Source organism: Trichomycterus rosablanca, chromosome 7, assembly GCF_030014385.1.
Source record: "Trichomycterus rosablanca isolate fTriRos1 chromosome 7, fTriRos1.hap1, whole genome shotgun sequence".
NCBI classification, from domain to species: Eukaryota; Metazoa; Chordata; class Actinopteri; order Siluriformes; family Trichomycteridae; genus Trichomycterus; species Trichomycterus rosablanca.
In genome coordinates, this window is record NC_085994.1 from 5007068 (window position 1) to 5030548 (window position 23481).

A 23481-nucleotide genomic window follows, 5' to 3' on the forward strand; every position below is an offset into this window, starting at 1 on the left:
GATTTAAAATAAAATTATATCAATCAATTTCCTCGGCTGCTCCCGTTCGGGGTCACCGACGGATCGTGATCAGCATTATTGATTTGGCACAGTTTTTACGCCGGATGCCCTTCCTGACACGACCCTCCTTATTTATCCGGGCTTGGGACCGGCACTACGATGCACTAGTTTATGCATCCTAGTGGCTCAGTACCTATAGGACTAAGTGTCTCCAATTAGCCTCCAATTAGCCTGGCCGCATGTTTTTGGACTGTGGGAGGAAACCGGAGCACCCGGAGGAATCCCACACAGACATGGGGAGAACATGCAAACTCCACACAGAAAGGACCCGGACCGCTCCACCTGGGGATCGAACCCAGGACCTTCTTGCTGTGAGGTGACAGTGCTACCCACATAGCCACCGTGCCACCCATTTAAAATAAAATTATATGATGAGCATAATAAAAGACACAAAATGCATAATGATACTATGATACACTGGGTGATGGGAGACAGTAACACTTGAAGTGTGTTCACTATGTCCAGTCTACCTCATAACTTGTTTTGGTTGCCATCACTGCAGAAAATCCTGCTCCACAAAGGTAGGATGCTGGAAATGGAAGCAGTGTTTTCATTGCTTTTGTAGCGATTTGTCTGGTTCCTCTCAAGGCCTCTTCCTGTCATTTCAAGGGAGTTTTTCCTCGGCTTGCTCAATAGGGTTTTTGATCTGTAGGTCCTGGATTCTGTAAAGCTGCTTTGAGACAATGTTTATTGTAAAAAGCGCTATACAAATAAATTGACTTGATCTCTGGATATTCTGCTTTGATTTTAATCGCTGGCAGGTATGAAGTTGACTTTACTTTTTAAGGCCACTGTCATTTGCAATCTCTAGCAGTTGATCCTTCTCTAGCACGCTCGATACAGGTGCGGCCTGGTAATAAATGACCCGGTCCACGGCCTGGGGGTTGGGGACCACTGTTATAGATAGAACATCTCACGACTTCTTGCATGAAATATTGTGTGGTCCCACTAATAAGAGCATCTTAAACTTAAAAAGTGGTGCTTTATGGAGTCTAGAAAAAAAGAGTCGATGGAATTTGTAAAGACAAAAGTGTAAAAAGCCTAAAACCTCATATACAACTTTGTTTACGGTCTGTGTAACAATTGAACAAAAACTGATATTTTTCTGCCACCTGCCTCTATAGTTCAGTATAACTGATGTGTGAGAACATTACAGTGTGCCAGCTATTATGTTTTGACCAAGTTTGAAGTTTTACCAAATAAATAACAGAGATAACTTGTAAAAACAGGTGATTCTCGGGGTACAGAAGCAGTGAGAGCAGCATGCAAACAGGGCGGCTCTATCAGTGACATCATCTTCGAGATGCGTTTTAACCCAAACATCTTCTCACCAGGTAAGCACGTCATTCCACAAAGAATAGAAAACGCTTTAGACATGGTCACTATACACACTAGGGCAGGGCTTTTCAATTTTTTTTTTAAATGACCCACATTTCGTCCATGATTTTTACAGTTACATTTTCAACATCAAAGCGACTTGTAGTACTGTGACAGCATACAGTCTGAGCAATTGAGGGTTAAGGGCCTTGTTCAAGGGCCCAACTGTGACAACCTGGCAGTGGTGGGGCTTGAACCATCGACCATCTGATTACTAGTTCAATACCTTAACCACTAGGCTACAGCTACCCTTTTTTTACCCAGGCAACACATCAAAACACTTTAAATTTGAAAAACAAAATGTACCTCATTAATGAAATTGGTGGAAATCTGCTCCCACTGTGGTTTACAAGGTGTAACATAAAGCCTCCTCAAGAGGGCGGTCATGTACAAGTATATTTCGTTTATTTAGTTATTATAATTTTTTTCTGAGACCCATTTTTTGGCTCGCAAGGCACCTAAGAAAAATCCTGGACTAAGGCATCCACACAAAGAAAGTTGGCTGTGTTTAAGGGAGGGAAGGTTGGACAGGGTCTCTTCTCACTGCCACTGCGATATGCAATCTCCGAGACTGTTCTGGGAGCCTGTGTGAGCATGGGGGTGGGAGTTGAGTGTCACATGGCGCTCAGTATGTGATATGGAAGGATTCTGTGTTGGAAATCAAACACTACCAGGTGATAAGAAGTGTGGTGATCCGGCTCTCCTTGATAGAATCGGAGGATGTTCAAGGGGCAGCAGATTCACAATCGGGAATTGGAAATGACTAGATTGGGAGATAAAGAGGGAATTAATTACTATTTGAACCAATCCTCATCTTCCCTACAGGTGTGGAGTTTCCCAGTTCAGAAAGTGCTGCTGTGTCTCTACAGGAGAGATTATTAAAAGAAGCCGCCGTGTTCATCATAAACGATCAGATTCCGGCTTTTGTAAGTGTCATTCTGTTTACTGCCACATATATGTGGATATGAAGTAGTCTGTACATCATTTGCACATGCATTATGGTGATAATACTACTAATAATAATATTGTGTTGGCTGATGGGATAGCTGGACGACTGCATGAAATGCAATGAGGTTCCCATAGATGGTGCCACATTACGGCAAGCACTACATCAGAAAGGGATAAATCTCCGATATTTGGGTCATCTGATATCCTCAATCAGTCAGTCGGATAACAAGACGCAACTGAGGCACATCACGGTAAAGAACCGCTAATTCTAAATACTGAATACACAAATCAAAATCTTACTCTGATGAAATAAATGTGTTGATTTTTATTCTCATTACGTTTTGGTTCCTGTCTGACAGAGATTGGCGTATGGAGAGGTTGTGGTGCGCTGTGCTAGAAGGATCTTCAGTGGCTACATACAGGTATTGTACATTTTTGAGGCATCAGCAGTATTATAGGGTCTGTCCGAAAACCAAGCGAGCTGCCTTGCTGCCTACTTTTTACCTGGGCAGCTGCCTCAGTAGAGAGGATTCTAATAAGACATTAACTTATAATGCAGATTGTTTAGACGCACTACTTAGACAGTGATTTTGTCACTGCGGTTTTGCTCACTAAGCTAACATAGTTAGCCTCAGGCCATTCAAACTAATGGGCTAAGACGGCACAACCCGCTAACATGCCAGCTAACGTCTCCCTCCATGTACAGAAAACGGTTAAACTGTCCCTGACGAACCCGAATTTGCAAATAAATCGCACTTGTGCACCTTTATACAAATTAAACATCAATGACAATTTATTTATATTTAAAAAGAACTCCATTTGGTGCTCCGCATCTGTCCGCCATATTTGTAATTCTTTTAGTTACAGCTGAATGCTGGGATTGCCTTTACTGCTAAGGAAGCATCAGACGCTCCCTTGTTTATCACTTTGAAATAAGGCACTTTAGAAGGAGCATTTGGGGATAACATGACAGACGGGGGGTAACGGAGATCAGTGCATCACTCTCTGTGTGTGTTACGGATCTCCATATGAATTTGCCTCGTGCAAGTCAAAAGAAGCGGTCAACTACTGCAAACGTGTCAGAGGGGGGATGTGTTAGTCACGGCTCTCCTGGGCCAGAGGCTGAGCTCAGCAGCAGTAGAGGAAGCAAGATGTGATTGGATGATGGGATACAAGTAGATTGAATTTAAAATTGGGAGAAAGTGTGAAAAAACCCCATTATTATTATTCCTCTTATGTCTTGTTGTATGTTTTTTTTTTAGGGAGTGGAGTTGTCTAGCTTGTCCGCTGCTGCAAGTCACTTCCTCTGCTGCTTATTGGTGCCTCACTTTAACCCCGCCTCAAATGGAGAGGAGTCGAAGAAACGCTCCAAGAAGCGTGGTCACAAGGGTGGTGGAACTGCCGACAGCGTTACGTGGGGCTCGCTCAGTGGGAACGAACTGTGGAACCTCATATGCCAGGATGCTCAAGAGACCTACGGGCTTAAACAGGGACTTGGGTGAGAGACGCTCGTTCTTGTAATGTTGCTATACACAATATGCCACAAGTATGTAGATCTCTGATCCTGAGCTTGTTGGACATCCCATTTTAAAACCATCAGTGTAACCAGATAAACGTAATAAGTTATGTGAATGACTTTTCTGAAAAAGGTCTTGAAAAACCTACATTAGTTTACATTGGCTAGTTTGGGAAGGGCGTGTTTGGAGTATATAAAATAGTGTCTCCATACATTTGATCATATTACGTTAATCTGTTGCCAGTTTACCAATAACACACCAGTTTGAAATGTCTGCAGGTCAAATGTTGACCACTTGGTTGAGCAGTATGGGCTTCAGAAGCTCTCCCTGTTACGAGAGACGTGCCTGAAGATTGGCATACAGGTAAAGCCAACATTTATCATTTTCATGGTCAGGGTTTCGGTGGGTCTGGTTCCCCCAGGAAATACTGGCCGCAGAGCAGCAACACCCTAGAAAGGGCAGCGGCTTTGGCCACCCCACCTCGACCCCAGACTTTACCACTCATGTTTTATGTTTACTAATTGTACTAAATTAAATAGTATGGGTGCTAATTTGAATCTATCTATCTGTCTGTCTGTCTGCCTGCCTGCCTGTCTGTCTGTCTGCCTGCCTGCCTGTCTGTCTGTCTGTCTATCTGCCTGTCTATCTATCTACATGTCTATATCTGTCTGTCTGTCTGTCTATCTGTCTATATCTATCTGTCTGTCTGTCTATCTGCCTGTCTATCTATCTACCTGTCTGTCTATATGTCTATATCTATCTAGCTGTCTGTCTGTCTATCTGTCTGGCTGTGTGTATGTCTGTCTGTCTATCTGTTTATCTGTCTGTCTGTCTGTCTGTCTGTCTTTAATTTTAATAGCTCTGTTGGTAAAGCATCAGACTTTTAATCTGAGGGTCCAGGATTCAAGTCCCTGTGTGGGTGCAGTATCTGTCTCTATTAGAACAGTGGTAGCTCAGTGGGTAGAGCTCAAAAGATTGTGGGTTTGAATCCCGGCTCCTTAATCCTTACAGCTCCAGGGATGCTGTACAGCGGCTGACCCTGCGCTCAGACCCCAGCTTCCAAACAAGCAGGGATATGTGAAAGAAGTATTTCAGGTGGTGCAGCGGTAAAACATGCTAGCACACCAGAGCTGGCATCTCGATTCGTCGGTTCGAAACTCAGCTCTGCCATCCGGCAGGCTGGGTGCCTGCATGAACAACGATTGGCTTGTTGTTTAGGGTGGGTGCCGGGGGGGATTTTCCCACGATGTAATCACGACCTCTCAGAGACGAAGGATAATGAGGATCAGGGTGTCTGATCTGATGAACTCGCCTCGTGCAGGTGAAAAGACGCAGTCGGCTACTGCACACGTGTCGGAGGGGTCACGGCTCTCCTCAGTCAGAGTGGAGGTCAGCATCAGTAGTGAGGAAGCGTAATGCAAATGGGTAATTGGATACGACTAGATTGGGGGGGAAATGCAAAAAAAAGAAACATTTCATTGTACTGCACATGTGCAGATGTGTGACGAATTCATGTTTTATCTTTTAGCTCCGGCTCAGAGACTATGCTCTCGACAGTCGTAGCAAAGCGCCGATTTCTCCTGATGACGTGCTCAATCTCGTACCTGTGGTCAAGAACATCAACATGCCGACAGCCGATGCTTCCCAGGCTTTTAATGCAGCACAGAACAGCCTTCAGAAAGGTATCAGAATCAGTCAGGTTTTACATTCTGTTCAGTGTTAGCAGTGCTCGGTTGTTGATGAAGCTTTCTTGACAGGGTTGCTGGAGCAGGCGTACGAGCAGCTGAAAGAGGCTGCGTACCTGTTCGGCCGTGTGTGTGACGATCTGCATCCGGAGGCCTGCCACTGTCTGAGTCTGCTGGCTAGACTGGCTTATGTACAGGGTCACCCTGCTGAGGTGGGTGTTTCCGCTTAAACACACTCCAGTGATAAAAAAGAAAGTTAAAAAGTGTTTAAGGTTACTTCTTCATTCATTTATTTATCTCCATTTAAAGGCTCGCAGTGTACAAATGAAGGTGGTGGTGATCAGCGAGAGGGTGCTGGGCTTCGACCACCCAAATACCATCCAACAATATGTAAGCTAATACAGTTAAACATGAAAGCGCTTTATTAAAATATTACAACCTGCTAATAAGAACATTAAAACTCATTACTGTTCTCTCTCTAGGCTTTGTTGGCCGTCTACGTGTTCGCTGGAGGGGAAACAGCTTTGGCTCTGCGTTGTCTGTATCGAGCTAAACTGCTCATGCTAACAGTACACGGGGAGGATCATCCCTACACCGCCGTGCTAGACGTGAGCAAAGCACCAAACCCGTTTAAAAAAATCCATCTAACTTAAGATTTCCACTCCATTGCCGCTCAGGTGGTGCAGCGGTAAAATACGCTAGCACACCAGAGCTGTGATTTCTAATCTCAGCTCTGCCACCCAGCTGCATGAACAACGATTGGTTGTTGTTCATAGGGTATGGGGCAGGTCGAATCATGGGTCCTCATAACTGGTGGAATTACAACCCCTGCTAGCTGATTGATGGCACCTGCACGGGGTTGAGGAATAATGCTGATCAGGGTGTGGCTCTCCGTGCACAGTGCTGATCGGTATATATGAACTCGACTCGTGCAGGTGAACAATGTAGTCTGTACTGAGCACGTGTCGGAGGGGGCGTGTGTCAGTTGAGAAGCTCCTCAGTCAGCGGTGGAGGGTTAAATCAGATGCAGTCAGGGTAATTGGACACGACTAGATTAGGGGAGAAAATGTTGTGTGTGGGGGGGGGTGAGAGGTTGGAAAAATAGAAAAAAAAAAAAAAAAAGATTTCCATTCATTTCACGTTTTCTCTTTCAGACTTTGCTGGGTTTGGTGCTGCAGGGTGAACAGTCTTTGCAGTATCTGCAGAGCGCTCTTAAACTCAACACGTCTTTCCGAGGAGCCGCAGATCTGACGATTGCACTGAAGTAAGAACATTCAGAGGTTTGAGCAAAACACTGCTGTAGACCAGGGGTTTTCAACCTGTGGGGCTTTCAGCTCAGATCCACCTTCTTTCTTCATAACCAACATGAGGCTTTTTCTACCAGCACCCCCCAATCTCCCTTCCATTCATTTTTATTGCTGTCACCAGCTTCCAGACTGAGCTGGGAAACCTCTACACTCCACCTCGAATAAGAACATGCATGTTTCTCAGCCTTTGTCTCTGCTGTCAGGGTATATAGCAGTCTTTTGTTCAAATTCTTTCTCACTTCCCTCTTCCTATAGCACAGTTAATTCCCTCAGTGGACCATGTAACTGCATCGGGTCTTAAGAGGGCTTTTTTAAGGTCTACCTTCATTTCCATTCCTGTCCTGACTGCAGAGGCCCCTGTGTTCCATTGGGCTAAAGATTTTTCTTCTTCCTTAACAAATTAAATCATGGGTGCTGGCTTGGCTAGAGATGAATGTTTCTTGCACTTCTCCTGCTCCGGAATATCAGCAAGTAAGGCCAGTGCTTTTTATGGCACCAGCTTCACCTCCCCTGTGTCAGAGATTTTGCATTCTGCAGGAATGTAAGCTAGTGTATGTTTTTACTGACAAATTTTGCACAGTGGGTTTTTCATTTTCATTTAGAAATGTCTATAAAAATCCTGAATAGTTCTTTGTCTTCTGGCTGCTCCCATTAGGGGTCGCCACAGTGGATCACACTTCTCTATCGTGCCCTGTCCTGAACTATCCACCTGCATGTCTTCCCTCGCTGCACCCATAAACCTCTTTAGCCGTCCTCTCCTCCTCCTGCCTGGTGGAGCCATTCTCAGCACCCTTCTGCTTATACCCAAACCATCTCAACCTCTCATCCCTAACCTTGTCTACAAAACATCCTACCTACCTGTCTTTTCCATCTTTGGCCTTCCCAATGAGAATGGCAGGATCTTCTTCTTCTGTCTTCAAACCATTCAAAAAAGCTTAAAGAACAGGGGTGTCCATACTCTGTGTGTGTGATATGGATCTCCACGTAAACCCGGGATCTAAATCGATTGGGATAAACATTTGGGGAGGGTTGCATAAATTAAAAATATGGGAGTAACTAAAGTAACAGAAAAGCTAAATGTCCTAGTAGAAGCTTCGGCAGGAAACATTGTTGACAAGCTAATTAGAAAGGAAAAGGATGATTTGGTGTGTTTGATATTCATAAGCAGTCTATAGCTTAGCACTAAATTTAACTATAGGACATCACTAAGAACTTTTGAAATGTCTTTGTACAGTCTCCATCTGCTGGCTCAGAGGATGTGTATGGCAGGAGATTACAGAGGAGCCATGGCTCAGGAGAAGGAGGCTCACAACATTTTCCAGAAGCAGGTGAGACGTGTGTGATTGTTATGATCTTTGGGAAACCCACAACACTGTAAACTCACAAACTAAATTCTCCTGCACCTTTTCCATCCTAAATTTATGTTTCAGTGTGGAGACCACCCGCAGACCAAATGCAGTTCTGACTTTCTGAAAGCCATTACCCAGCAGGCTGTGTGTGTGGAGAGGTCCATACGACAGGGAGGGGCAGAGCTTGCTGACTCAAGCCCACCAGAGGTATAAGTCATCACATAATAAAGGCACTCGCTGTTTAAGCTGCTGACGTTCGTTATTCGTTTCTTTGACCTTTATTCTGTCTGTTTGTTCAGAATCTGGTTCCCACTTTCGAGACCACACTGGAGCAGATGGCTCTGGTAAATGGCATCCTCAAGACCTCATATAGGTAAGATCAACTTGCTAGGCCCATAGTTTGTAATCATAAATTGGAGCGAGACCTCGATTATTATTTAAAGAAACCAAATACAGTAAAACCTTGATTTAACAGACTAAAGGGGGGAGGGCACTGTTTCATAAAATGAGATTGTAAGAAACAGCAAGGGTTTTTTCCAGGGGGTGCAAAAATATATGAAAACACAGCACTAAGGTCCACAGAAGTGCTAAACATGTAAATATAATCAACAGTAAAATTAATAACATAATTAGATATGTAAATGTGTCATGTAAAACCTGTAAATAAATTTTAAAATTGGTGTACTGTACTACTGGGGAGAAATTTCATTTACCTTGTGTGGTGGAGATGTTTTTTTGGGGGGACTCAAGAGTTTCTATTATTCTGAGTCTAAAGTACTGCTGGTGGCTACTGGAGCAGCGCTGGTACAGAACTAATCACTAGAACTTGATCAAAATTAGGCATAAAACACAGAGAAAAAGGCGAGAACAAAGCGAGTCTCCTGACAAAATAAAGCCCATCACTCATGTAAACAGAGAGACGTGCAGCGGCTAGTGAGCGATCACTGAACTACTGGTTTTGGATTAGCTTCTCTCAAGAATTTTAAACATTCGTTAAATCCGAAATCCGTTAAATAGAGGTCCATTAAATCGAGGTTCCACTGTACTAGTATTTGAACGTCAGCCCATAAACACATCACACAATCACATTTAATTTAGAGAAATTTAAAGCCAGTCCACTTCATGCACATTTTTGGGGGGGGAAAGGGAACCAGTGTGGACACAGGGAGAACACTCTAAACTCACAGACATTCAGGTCCTCAGATCATTTAGTTATTTACATAATAATTCTGCCGTGTAGGTGGCGCAGCGGTCTATTATGATATTATACTTCTGCTGAGATCAGGGTTTGGGTCTTTGCTGTGTTATCGCCCGACCAAACGTCTACACAGATGTTACTGGTTTTGTCTGAGGGGTTGGCCCTCTGGTGGATAGGCTCTGGTCCAGGGCACTACAGCCTTGAGCTTTATGTTTTCCAGGATAAATGAAGTGAAATGAAATGATCATTCTGTCCATGTCAACTCACTGTTAGTAACTTCTCTTCCAGCATGAGGCTTCTGGAATTTAAAGAGAAGCTGAGAGAGAGAAAAGCTGGTGAGGAGGCTCTGAGGGCCAAAGGAGAATCTCCCAGTGAGGTCAAACCTGATGCTGAGAAACAGACTGAAGAGGTGAGCGAGGGAAATGCTGAGAGTCGACCTGAAGAGCCAGACGTATCTGAAGCGCTACCTGAGCATTCAAAAACGACCGACCCAAGCGAGTCCGAGGTGTCAAATGGAGATGCGGCACCCAAAAACGAAGAAGCAGAGGGATCAAGAGATCAAAAACAAATCCCCAAAGAGATTAGTACAGCGGACAGTGAGAAGTCAGAACCAGCTCTGGTTAATGGAACTCACTTGGCCTCTGTAGAAGAAACGCCCGAGAGAAAAGAGACTGTTAGTGAAACCGCAGCGGACTGAACGTCTACAGCTGCAGGGGTCGACAGGCTTTACTGGTAAACAGTCACTGGAATTTAACTGCATTATCTGACCTAACAGTTAGCTTAGCATCAAGTTTAAACCCATCTGCAGGTACATTAGAAGCTCAGCTAACACAACGCAGCAAACTAAAACTGTCTACTGAACCAAGAGGACGAGGAGAGAAGAAACGACTAGAAGCTCTAACAGTCCAAATTATGTACACATTTTATCTACAGCAATGATTTCTTTTTCAATAAACGCCCTTTCTTTGCATTACTTATTGCACTCGGCTCTTTTTTTTATGTGATTGGTTCTTAATAAGTTCTTTAGTATAAAACTGATTCTATTTGGAACAATCTAAAGGGATACAAATGCAAAATGATTTTCCTCTATACAGCACGGTACTTATGATAATGCAACCATTCAAACCCATGCCAGGTCTTACTGCACAGTTCTATACTAATGTATAAGACCCTACCTAATTCAGAGATGGTGAAAATCGCATCACGGACCATAATCATGAGCCATTTACTATGTAATTTGCAATTTGCTGTGAAATTCAAACTTTAAGGTTTGTGTTTAGCGATTTAACGTTGTATAGCATATGAAATATGAGGTGGTCGTAGCAATCATTACGGCATCATAATTAAGTTAGTGTAGGAGACTTTTCTGTGTCGTAGTGTGCTAATCATGTTTAATGTACAGTAGTGTTAAAAAAAATAGCAGTGATTTTAAAAAAGTGAATAAAGCACAAAATCATTATAATAACTTTTATTTCCATAAATGCAAATGCACTGAAAATACTACACTTTCAATTCTAAATCAAAACATTAACAAAATTTTGCCAGTTTGTGTTCATCCTTTACAGAAAGTTAAGAAAAAATAATATTAGGCTGTTCAAAAAAATAGCAGTGCCAGCATTTTTCTTTAAAAACTCAAAAAAATGTATCTATAACATGAAAATTTTTTTGAGGTTTTACTTTACTTTAAATTACTGAACTAATATTTAGTGGCAAAACAATTGTTTCTGAGATCTGTGTTGTATGGAGTCGATCAACTTCTGGCACCTCTGAACAGGTATTCCAGTCCAGGATGATTAGACTACATTCCACAGTTCTTCTGCAACTTTGGGTTTTGCCTCAAAAAAACGCGCTTCAGACGTCAGCCCACAAGTTCTCTCTGGGATTGAAGTCAGGGGATTGGGCTGGTCACTCTATTACCTCAGTCTTGTTTGTCTGTAACCAAGATGTTTTGGGTCATTGTCATGTTGAAACACCCATTTTAAGGACATTTCTTCTTCGACATAGGGCAACATGATCTCAAGATCCCTCGTATGCGATAAATAGGCGTAACACCATGGTATGAAAAACATCCCATATCATCATTTTGTACCACCATGCTTTACTGTCTTCACAGTGAACTTTGGCTTCAATTCAGTGCTCGAGGGTCGACTGACATACTGTCTACAGCCACTAGACCCAAAAAGAAAAATGTTGCTTTCACCAGTCCACAAAATGTTGAGCCATTTCTCTTTGGACCAGTCAATGTGTTCTTGGCAAATGTTAACCCATTCAGGAAACGTCTTTTTCTTAACAACGGGACTTTGCAAGGAGTTCTTGCTGGTAAATTGGCTTCACTTAATCATCTTCTGTACTCACTGGTAACTTCAGATGTTCCTAATTCTTTCTGGAGGTGATCATTGGAGTATTTGCCATTTTGGCTATTCTTCGATCCATTTGAACAGTAGTTCCACGCTTCCTTCTGCGTCTTTCAGGTGTTGGTTGTCACTTCAAGGCATTTGAGATCATTTTAGCTGAGCAGCCAATAATTTGCTGCCCTTCTCTGTATGTTTTTCCCTCTACTATCAACTTTTTAATCAAAGTACGCTGTTCATCAGAACAATGTCTGGAACAACCCATTTTACCCAGTATTTCAGAAGGAAATGCACTATGACCAACCTGTGCAACATTTGCCCCCCTTTTACATTAAATAAGGACCGAATTTGACACACGTTCTTCTGCAGAATGAATGACTTCACCAATTGAACTCCTCACTGCTATTATTTTGAACAAGCCCCTTTCAATCAATGCTTCAATTACTCAATGCTTCAATTACATTAGAATGAGTGGCATGCATGTCCTAATTGTTGGGTTTGTTTTGTTTTCATTACTCTACTACACTTTCAAGTAAATTATTTGCTATGTAGAAATAGCATTTCTACTAAAAACAGTGATTTATCAGGTTAATGGTGTTGGACTGCTATTTTTTTGAACACCACTGTATGTGTTTACATATTGAGTGCATGTTGTTCCTTTGGAGGTTCCATAGGCAATGAAAAGTGTGCTACTCTACACACATGATCATCTCTCTGTAGTCTGTGCTCAAAAGAACAAGCTAGTAAAGTATTCTGCTCCCGGCAGTTTGTCTATGTACAATTTATTTATTTATTTATAAATTCAGCAAACCCTAAATACACTCGGTTATACTAGCAAACGGTTAGTCAAAACACGGACAAATATTTATGTATCTGTTAAGGTAGGCTGACTGTGTATTGTAGCTTCTTTTGATTCTGTAATTCAATTTATGAGTTATGTAATAACTGCCGTCAAATGTGGCTCTTTCCTATAAAAATCTGTAATTTCTTAAAGATGAGGTGCGTGATATTAAGCACATTTTCCCGTGAATTTAGTAATGCCCTAATAATGTAGCATTCAATGTAGCTAATATAGTAACAAACGCCTGCAATAACAATAATGGAGTAACACATTAAACTTTACAATAATGCAACTTTATAAGCCTTACTGTATTTGGTTTAAGTAAAAAAAATTGTGAAGTGTACGACCCCAGTAACTCTGCAACACAGAGATCAGAAAACAAATATTAGAATGTTAGCAAACTAGAAAATCCTCTGAATGTTTTCTGCATTTTCATGTGTTCAGCTTTTTTGTCAAAGCGAAATCATTAAGACACCGTTAGCAACACCTTTATTTACACATGCAAATTACAACATAGTTTAGTATTAAATATTTACAAAACTCTAACTCAGGATGTTCTCTTGGTGCCACTGCAGTCGGTTTCATTTTGCTTGACCTGTTAGAAAAACGTTGTGATTTAAGCATCAGTTTCCTCAAACATGTTAGGTGGACAATGTCAAAATTATCATTAACACTGAACAATTTGTATTTTCAGGACTGATAAACATCATTCAGTCTGTTGTTTTGAGCTGATGAATAGACACACACAGACACAAATGACAAACTGAACTTAAGACAAACTAAAAAGCAAAACATGTTAATGTACATTACAATATGAATCCTGTTTGTCTACCTCAGAGCTCATAAAGAACATTAGTAATGGTGACCACAACAGTGCCAGCATTTAGCTTCACAGTATCATGGATTCACAAAAATACCAAGGTGTTCTGAGGAGGAACGTTTTGCTTGCTGTGGTGAAATCTAACCTTGGTGATAATTTGACTCTCCAGCAAGACAACAATCCCAAACAAAAATCTTTGGTAGGATTTAAAGAACTGCTGCAGCACAAAAGCCATCAGACCTCACTGAGCTGGAAGCTCTTGCATGAGAAGTGTGAGCTACTCAGAGATTATCAAGGCAAAAGGGTGTTTTACCAGTAGTGAGGCTGGGGGTTGAATATTGATAGACAGAAGTCAATTTATCATTAAATCTTCTTTCTCCGTTTACTGGGACATCTTGTATATCGTCGCTGTCCAATGAAAAACACGTATCTCCAAAAACTCAACTTTTCAGGAAAAATAAAAAAAAATTTCCCCTGACTGTAACAGTGCAAACAAACCACAGATGGCGACATTTAGATACAATTGAGCACTGAAATAAAAATATATATTTAACAGGTCGTCGGTCTGTTGGTTTCATATGTAAAATGGACTTACGTGTACAAATATAAATCATGTTTACAACCATGCAATTGAATAACCTGAATAAACTGTATAGATCAAATATTATGCATTTCTCAAACAGTACTGGAAGGGAAAGAAGAGGAGATACGTGGTTTTGATGGACAGGTCTAGCAGCCAATGGAGATACTTGTTAAAGATATTGTGTGATTTTTCATCTTTTCATTGGTCATTTTGATATTTGCTGCTATGGACAGACAGAGATTTTTACTCACAATCAACACATGTAAAAAAGTGAAAACCGCTAAAAGTGGAGATACGTGTTTTTCATCGGACAGCGACGATATCTTCATTCAGTTCTATACACATCAACATAATATCTTTTGTAAGGGAAGGGGGGTTAAATATTTTCAATTGCAACTGTACATGAAATTATTCATTCATTCATTCGTTCTTTGTTTTAGCAACACTTTATCCTATTCAGGGTGGCGTTAGGTCTGATTCGCTGGGCCAAAGGAAGGAAACACCCCAGACAGTTCGCCAGTCTATCACAAGGCAAACAAACACATTCGCACCTAGGGGGAATTTTAGTTCTGTGGAAGGAAACCCACGCAGACACAGGGAGAACATGCAAACTTCACACAGAAAGGACCCAGACTGGGAATTGAACCCAGGACCTTATTGCTGTGAGGCGACAGTACTACCCACCGAGCCACCTTGCACCATGCACTTGCATGAAAACAAACATTTATTTTAAATAGTTGAGAATGTTAAGTGCAAACTGTGATTGCCAACAAAAACGGTTATGCAAGTGAGTCTACAATACCAATGTGTTGTCTTTCTAAATAGTCGGCACTTTTCTTGCTGTGTCCCTGTTTGTTACTCTTGGTACATTTACAAAAAGTGGTAACCAAATTCAGCCTGGGAACTCGGCAATAAAAACGACAACACGAAGTGAGAGTGTGGATTTATGACCACGCCCGACTGAACCGTCAGGCGGAGAGGTGCCACTACACGCTCTGAAGTGTGCAGGACGCTCACTGTCAGTTTCAGCTGCTTCTTTCTCTCCGGATGATTTCCAGATCTTGGCAGTTCTCGTACTGGGGCTCTGAAGGCTCGGCCCAGGTGGATTCTGAGAGTTCATGAAGCTTGTTTGATGGGAAGCGGATTAAAGCAGTGTCATTAAACACATCCAGGAAACGCTGTGAGCAGGGCAGGCTCGTCTCCTCACACACATTCATCGCCTTACACAACTGTGTCAAGGGTCGTAACTTACAATCACATGCACAAGCGTGTACTCTCCTTAAATATATTATCCTACCAATGCCACATCGCCATGGTTACAATTCATTTACCCCTGTGTACATTTTAGTGTTCTTGATGGAATACACAAAACACTGAGCTCCTAGGCTGCATTCATACTGTGCTGGCTGTACCATCGGTGCCACTTTCCTTGCCACTTGTGCTACCAGAAGTGTCGTGCACCGTGCAGATTCACAGCTTGCCGCACAGTTTTTACAGCTTCTCGCTAAACTCAAGGTTAAATCTGATTGAACTTTGACCCAGTTTGCAGCTGAGCTTTACAAACAAAAAGGGTCATGGGCGGCCAAGGCTCATTGATGCACGTGGGGAGCGAAGGCTGGCCTGTGTGGTCCGATCCAACAGACGAGCTACAGTAGCTCAAACAGCTGAAGAAGTTAATGCTGGTTCTGATAGAAAGGTGTCAGTATACACATTAGGAAGGTGGTCATAACGTTATACCTGATTAATGTTCCCCACCTCGCTATGACATGCACAAAACACCATGTGAAAGCCATATAAGCCTGCCCTTTCTTAATTTTTGTTTTTGTTGGATTACTTATAGTTTCATTGCAAATTCAATTTTAGTTACTCTATTGAATATTACTGAGCTATATGTAGTTTCTGATGTCTAGACAGGAAATGAACACGCTGCACATTAGTGAAACAGTACACATGTACAAGGGATCAGGTTAAAAGGTAATGGCTGAACATTAAGGTAAAGTACCTTAAACATGAACTTTATTATCAATTCACCTACTCAGGACTGATCAGATCATGGTGTGCGGTGCTACCAGTTTCGCCACCCTGTTTTATTCGTTCATAAACTAAAAGCTTAAATAAAGTAAAAATAATTCAGCTAAAATGACACCTTGTTTCTACACTCACTGTCCATTTTATCAGCTCCACTTACCATATAAAAGCACTTTGTAGTTCTACAATTACTGACTGTAGTCCATCTGTTTCACTGCATGCTTTGTTAGGCCCCTTTCATGCTGTTCTTCAATGGTCAGGACCCCCACAGGACCACCACAGAGCAGGTATTATTTAGGTGGTGGATCATTCTCAGCACTGCAGTGACACTGACATGGTGGTGGTGTGTTAGTGTGGGTTGTGCTGGTATGAGTGGATCAGACACGGCATCGCTGATGGAGTTTTTAAATACCGTGTCCACTCACTGTCCACTCTATTAGACACTCCTACCTAGTTGGTCCACCTTGTAGATGTAAAGTCAGAGACGATCACTCATCTATTGCTGCTGTTTGAGTCGGTCATCTTCTAGACCTTCATCAGTGGGCACAGGACGCTTCCCACGGGGCGCTGTTGGCTGGATGTTTTTGGTTGGTGGGCTATTCTCAGTCCAGCAGTGCCGCTGTGTCTGATCCACTCATACCAGCACAACACACACTAACACACCACCACCATGTCTGTGTCACTGCAGTGCTGAGAATGATCCACCACCTAAATAATACCTGCTCTGTGGTGGTCCTGACCATTGAACAACAGCATGAAAGGGGGCTAACAAAGCATGCAGGAAAACAGATGGACTACAGTCAGTAATTGTAGAACTACAAAGTGCTTCTATATGGTAAGTGGAGCTGATAAAATGGACAGTGAGTGTAGAAACAAGGAGGTGGTTTTAATGTTATGGCGGATTGGTGTATCTGAAGGATACATCTGAGAGGAAGCTGTAGTCTCTTTCAAGATCCTTCTGAAGCATCCTAAAAAAACACAAGAAAAAAATACTACAGTTGTTAATACATTAAAAACACCCAGCTTCTTTTGCACACTCTAGACTCTTTAACAATATGCTAGGGTAAACTAAAGAATAAAGATATAAAGATATTCCTCACATCTGGAGAGCACCAGACAGCCATATTAAAATATCTGAGGCCTGAGGCACGGTTATTCTCTGCCAGAATAATATTTGGTAAGTGTTATTTACGAGGGTTCTTCAAAAAGTTTCAGCACTTTTTTTACTCTATTTATTAAGAACTTTATTAAGAACAAATTACATGACTTTTTCCACACAATCACCTTCTGATGCATTTTTCCCAGCGTCGTACCAACTTATATATATATATATTTTGTTTATGCCTGTTCTCCCCTTTAGTGCGTCCAATTGCCCGATTGCGTCATGCTTCCTCTCCACTAATGCCAATCCCCGGTCTGATAGAGGAGAACGAAGCTAACCCACACCCAATCGCTGTTCATGCGGCTGCTCAGCCCAGCCGGCAGGCAGAGCTAAGACTTGATACAATGTATTTGAGATCCCAGCTCTGGTTCCAGCGTGTTTTTACCGCTGCGCCACCTGAGCGGCTGTCGTACCAACTTCTTAATGCCATCAGCAACAAATGTTTTTGGTTGAGCTCGTAGCCACTGATGCAGCTCTGCTTTCACATCATCATCACATGAAAATCTTCCGACACGTGTACAGCCCTCCTCTTCTCGCCCCTGCATTCTGCACAGGCGTCTTTTCCGCCAATCAGGGTCCTTACACAGCGTATGAAGAGCCACCCACCAACCCACACATATTCCGGCCCCCACCCTGCAAATACGGTGGCCAATTAGTATCTGCTGCAGGCACTGCCAATTATGCCCGCTAGATGGTGCCCAGCCGACCGGTGGCAACACCAAGTTTCGAACCGAGGCGTGCTAGCGGAATATCCCGCTGTGCCACCTGGGCGCCAAAATCTGTTATTTTTGAAAAACAAGGTCTGTGAAATTAAGCAAAATTTCCCATGAATTTAATCGAGACCTGTGTATGATAGACTGTAAAACACCCACATTCTTTATAACTGAAATGCTCTTTTTGTTCTGTAAAAATTATTTTTTGGATTCTACCAATTTCAACTGTTTTACAATTGGTATTATACAATGAATGTGCGTGAAGGAAAGAGAAAAAATATGTTGAATTTGGATGTTAAACTCTTACAACACAAACTGACTCAGTCCTGGACATTTTAGTGCATCGTGTTTCAGACTCTTAATGGTCGATAAGTGCCACATACCTTTCCTGAATGCCAAGAAAACTGTTGCCAACAACAATGACATTTGGCAGGGTTTGAGGCTTCCAGTTGCTCCACAGCAGATTGTTGTACAGAGCTTTTCCACAGTGCATGAGGTAGAACAGGGTGGGCTGGCTTACTGCTCGCTTTCCTTCCTGGTAAAACAATCACGCTTTACTGAAGGTCATGGCAACAGAACAGAAGGGTTTTTTATGACGCTAAAGCTTAAACAACAGGACTAATCGTAAGGGAGTTTCCACACTGCACATTTAGGAAGAACTGGCACCAGTGTGAGCCAAGGGCATTTTGGGTTCTAGATCATTTCTTATGAACTAGATTTAAAAAAGCAATAAAATAGTCAGTGTTATGACCAGCATGAAAGAAAATTATATTACAAATACAGCGGTACTATGAAACTCGACACCATTTGGTTCTGAGAGTGGTGTTGAGTTTAAAAGATGTTGAGTTACAAGGTATCTTTTCTCATAAGGATGTTTGGGAAACCTGTTAATGCGTTCCATGGTCCCGTGGAACTGCATATATTTTAGGCTAATGTAAAATAATGGGGTTGTTTTTGACACTTTTAAACTGAAAATAACACAAATATAATATAAAAACACTGAAATACAGTTGAAAAACCTGCAGTTTACTTTTACTTCTTTATTGTTTCATTATGCTTCTTAATCGTGGAGATGCTTGATCTTGGAATACTGTATTCCTTAGCAAGCTCAGTAATTCACATGAGAAGTGACAAAACTGCTTTTGCGCTGTTGTGCCGTTATTTTCTATAGTGTGGTGATGCTTTATGTGACTAATTTATGTGACTAATTGTACTAAAGCGAGCGAGGAATTTCATTAGTGGTGAAAACTTATAATAATTGAGAGGTTTAGTGTTTCTGTGTCGTTCTTTTAATACATTAAGTCAATTTGCTTTTTTTTTTTTTTTTACGATAAGCGTTTTAGACTCTTGGAAAAGCTGATTCTTACAATTTCTCAGAACCTCGAGCTGTAACACAAGTTTAAAAGTGAAACAGTGAGGAAAATCCAGATAAACACAGATACATGCGGAGCTGTCAGAGTGGATTCAACTCTTATTCCACACAAATACAGATTCGTCTCATATTCACACTTTGATGATGTTTTACCGCACTGCTCCAGCCAAGTGCTGTGCAAAGCGGCAGGCGCAAACACGTCGAGTTTAAGGTAAGCGTTGAGTTTAAGGGTACAAATTTCTTGATGAATTTCAAAGATTTTGAGTTTAGGGGCCGTCGAGTTACAAGGCACCACTGTATTATTGAATTATATTAATGAAACTTTTCAGAGCACTCAGGTGGCACAGCTGAAAATGTGCGCTAACCCACTACCTTTAAGATTCAGGGTTCAAAACTTTCGAGTGCTTGGACCTTTAAATGCAAGCTTTGGTACTGGCTAATGACCAGTGAGAAAGAGACAATTGCAGTTTATTGGTTTCAGATCTTTGTGTCATAAAAAAAGTCCTAATTCTTCACAAATAGCTGATACCTCATTTTCAGTCAGCACAGTAAAGCCCAGCTCTCTGAGAGTCTTACATTCTGACCCCGTGAACACAGGGTCGTACATGCAGCACCGCTCTACGGGGATCTAAAAACAATAAAAAAAATAAAAAAAAAAACATGAACACAACGTTTGGTGAAATAAAAAAATAATAATAATAAAAACAGTAAAACCACTAACAAATGTGTAAAAGAGATTCACCTGCAATGCACCCAACAGCAGTAGCAACATCGCAAGCTGGTATCTGGCAGATACACAGGATGAGAAATTGCCCAGGCCGTAACACACACAGTACAGAGAACATTCATTTCCTGCTGTCGTTTCATCTACGGTTTCAGTCAGGCAGCCACACAAGATCTCTGAGAGACAGAACACAAAGTTATTCATCATTCATTGTTGAGTTGATTTTTTTATCTCAGCCAGAAATAAAGCATGTATTGTATCAACAGGAACTTCAGTTACCTTGCCATTCAGCCCAAAAGTCTTCACACCTCAGATCATTCCTACAACAGATACAAAGCAAGATAGTATGCAAGTATGAAATAATCTTTCTATATGTCAACACCTAACTGAAATACCTGGGTCAATGATACATTAGCAATCGGAAATATTTAACCCCTCATCTTAAAAGGTATTAGGGTCATTCCTGGGATTCGGTGCCTTTTGTACCTTAAAACTTTTGGAAAAAGAAACAGTTTTTATTTGTTTTTCATGATTTATTATAAAAAGGATGTGTTATACTTTCCCAAACTAATATTGGTCAAGCTCAAGCACACATGCACCTCAAATACACTGTGACGTCCAGCCTGTTACGTATTAGGTGGTAACAGGGTGGACCATAACAGGGTGGACATTCTGACATAAAATTAGCCATTAGCTAGCAAGTGAGCAAAACCATGCTAGCATAAAAGTAAAATCAGACAAAGAATTCTCTGCTTTTTTGTGTGATAATTTTTAAAATGATCAAATTGTGTTGCTTTTTCTCATATATCCCATAACAGGGTGGACATGTTATGGTTGACCATATAAGACTTTTAGGATAAAATGTGAAAAAAAACAACATTAAAACGAGGAGTTTAATAAGCCGCTCATCTACCACAGTTGTTTTCCCTCCAAAACGATCATGTGAGCTCCAGGAAATGATGTCAGTATGTAAAACAGCTCTTCATTTTAAGAGACAGTAGTAAGAAATAACAGGGTGGACGGCAACTTGAGGGACGTGTGAAAAAACCCTCATAATCAGCAATAAAATCAAACTCATAAAGAAAAAAAAATCCAGGGTTTAGAGGGACTTAATCAAAACCTTTTAAACAGTATTGAAAGATCGAGATATTTTCATGATTAAACCTCATATATCATCACTAAATCAGAATGTACAGCACTGGGGACATGAGAAAACATCTGCTATCTAACAGATAAAAACAGTTTGTATACAGTCATCTTATTTTTGGGGGGGGGGGGGGGGGGGGGTGTAGAAAACATCATGTTTAGTATTTGAAAGTGTTAATTATTTCAGTAAGATGTTTAGAAAATTTTATTGTTTTAAATTTACTTATAAATACAATGATCAGTACCGGGGACACAAAAGGCACCGAATTATAGGAATGACCCTTTATGGTGATGTTTACAGAATTAAATGTTCATACCGAATATAAGGTACATCAAGAAGTCTCAGCAAACAGAGAAAGAAGATTTATTACGTACAAGCAATTTTGACAAGTTGAGATAATTTTGAGTTTTAATGTCTGTGTGAACTATTATTCAACCCCCAGCTTCAGTACTTGGTGGAACATCCTCTTGCCTTGATAACATCTAATAAGTGATTTTTACTCATGTTTTACACTTTGGTTACATTCATGACATGACATGACATATAATTACTGCTTACACAAGATTCATAAGTTCAAGTTTAATGTTAAACACAGTCATGGACAATTTAGTATCTCTAATTCACCTCACTTGCATGACTTTGAACTGTGGGAGAAAACCGGAGCACCAGGAGAAAACGGGGAGAACATGCAAACTCCACCGTGCTGTGTAAGAGATGAGTGTATGATAGCTGTGTGTGTTGTTTTGGTGAAAGGAATCAGTTTGAGAATTAAAAAGAAAACATGGTTTTGATGGCTGTGTTTCATTAAGTAAGAAACTGGACAAAGTAGTTCACTTTTTCAGTGTGTGTTTGGAGAAGTTGAGACACTGCTTCTGGAAATAAATGCATTGTGACAGCTTTACATGAATATAGAGAGCAATTACACTGAATGTCTTACATTGCATCTGTAATTCTGCGTTTGTCTTGTTGAATGTCCTCACAATCTTCAGCTTTTTCCATCACACACACTTTTCCTTTTCCTCTGATCTTTCTGCCTCGCTTTACGTGCTGCCACTCCCCGCTGTCCGCCATTTAAAATAATAATAAAACGTATTTAAACACACTCATCAAATCCTGCAGTTACAAACATAAACAGTGTTTTAGTTCATCATGAACATTCAGCTCTCAGTGCTTCTGCTCCATGCTGTGTGTGGTGTTACAGTTTTAACATTCCCCATCTCTGCATGCATGGTTCCGGCGTGGGGATTAATTCAGCACAGTTTATCAATCCCAGAGAGGATAAAAGTAACATTACATAACCAACAAGTTCACACTGTGCATTACACATACTGAAATAAATGTATACATAGCAAGTCTATTATTATGTATATATTAATTAAACTTTTTTTGCTTTAATAAGAAAAAGCTCACATGACTTAAATCCTTTATCCATTAAATGCCAAATCTGAGTAGAACGAAACACTGACATTTATTGATTTATTAGGGTTTTAACGTCATGTTTTACACTTTGGTTACATTCATGGCAGAAACGGTAGTTACTCTTTACACAAGATTCATCAGTTCACAAGCTTAATATTAAACACAGTCATGGATCTCAAATTCACCTCACTTGCAAGTCTTTGTACTGTGGGAGGAAGCCGGAGCATCCGGAGGAAACCCACACAGACACGGGGAGAACATACAAACTCCACACAGAAAGGGCCCAGACCGCGCCACCTGGGAATTGATTCCAAAACCTTCTTGCTGTGAGGCGACAGTGCTACCCACCGAGCCACCGCCCCCAAATCTGAGTAGAACGAAACACTGAAATTTATTTATTTATTAGGTTTTTAACGTCATGTTTTACACATCTTGGTTACATTCATGACAGGACATGTAATTACTGGTTACACAAGATTGAAGGACAATTTTGTATCTCCAATTTACCTCACTTGCACATCTTTGTACTGTGGGAGGAAACCCACACAGACACAAGAAGAACATGCAAAGAAAGGACCCAGACCACCTCACCTGGGGATCGAACCCCCTCCTGTAATGGACTGGCGACCTGTCCATGGTGTTTCACTACATTTTGCCTAGGAAAACTGACCCACAGCAACCCTGACCAGGATATAGAGGTGGTAAAACAGACAATTAAATTAAATAAATAATAGAATAGAATAACAAATCTCTGCATAAAATGAGCTCTACATACAAAAATTAACCAAAAGTATTTTAACACCCATTCTAATTATTGACTATCAAGTTCGTAAAATCAATGATACAAAATAATTTTTACATTTTTAACTTTGTGGCAACT

The 23481-nt window shown here is 41.1% G+C and overlaps 2 protein-coding genes across 2 annotated transcripts in view; one reads left to right on the top strand and one right to left on the bottom strand.

The window, feature by feature from the left end:
- The window catches only part of si:ch211-166a6.5 (clustered mitochondria protein homolog), a 29701-nt gene extending 19287 nt beyond the window's left edge, over window positions 1-10414 (top strand). The window contains exons 12-26 of the mRNA XM_062998294.1: window positions 1290-1394; window positions 2263-2363; window positions 2484-2636; window positions 2745-2807; window positions 3648-3883; window positions 4181-4265; window positions 5431-5584; window positions 5660-5799; window positions 5897-5977; window positions 6070-6195; window positions 6742-6851; window positions 8129-8222; window positions 8325-8450; window positions 8543-8616; window positions 9730-10414. Coding sequence (XP_062854364.1) covers window positions 1290-1394; window positions 2263-2363; window positions 2484-2636; window positions 2745-2807; window positions 3648-3883; window positions 4181-4265; window positions 5431-5584; window positions 5660-5799; window positions 5897-5977; window positions 6070-6195; window positions 6742-6851; window positions 8129-8222; window positions 8325-8450; window positions 8543-8616; window positions 9730-10138 — 2057 coding nt within the window. The 3' untranslated portion in view covers window positions 10139-10414. The remainder of the gene's footprint in view (window positions 1-1289; window positions 1395-2262; window positions 2364-2483; window positions 2637-2744; window positions 2808-3647; window positions 3884-4180; window positions 4266-5430; window positions 5585-5659; window positions 5800-5896; window positions 5978-6069; window positions 6196-6741; window positions 6852-8128; window positions 8223-8324; window positions 8451-8542; window positions 8617-9729) is intronic.
- A 2691-nt stretch (window positions 10415-13105) lies between these two features.
- Window positions 13106-22350, bottom strand: srrd (SRR1 domain containing). Its single transcript, XM_062998295.1, has 7 exons — window positions 22120-22350; window positions 20315-20355; window positions 20054-20211; window positions 19841-19939; window positions 18323-18474; window positions 16987-17032; window positions 13106-15256 (listed from the first exon to the last, which is right to left on the bottom strand). The coding sequence occupies exons 1-7, from the start codon at window positions 22251-22253 to the stop codon at window positions 15062-15064; spliced, it is 825 nt and encodes a 274-aa protein (XP_062854365.1). The 5' UTR covers window positions 22254-22350; the 3' UTR covers window positions 13106-15061.
- Window positions 22351-23481: the final 1131 nt, after the last annotated feature.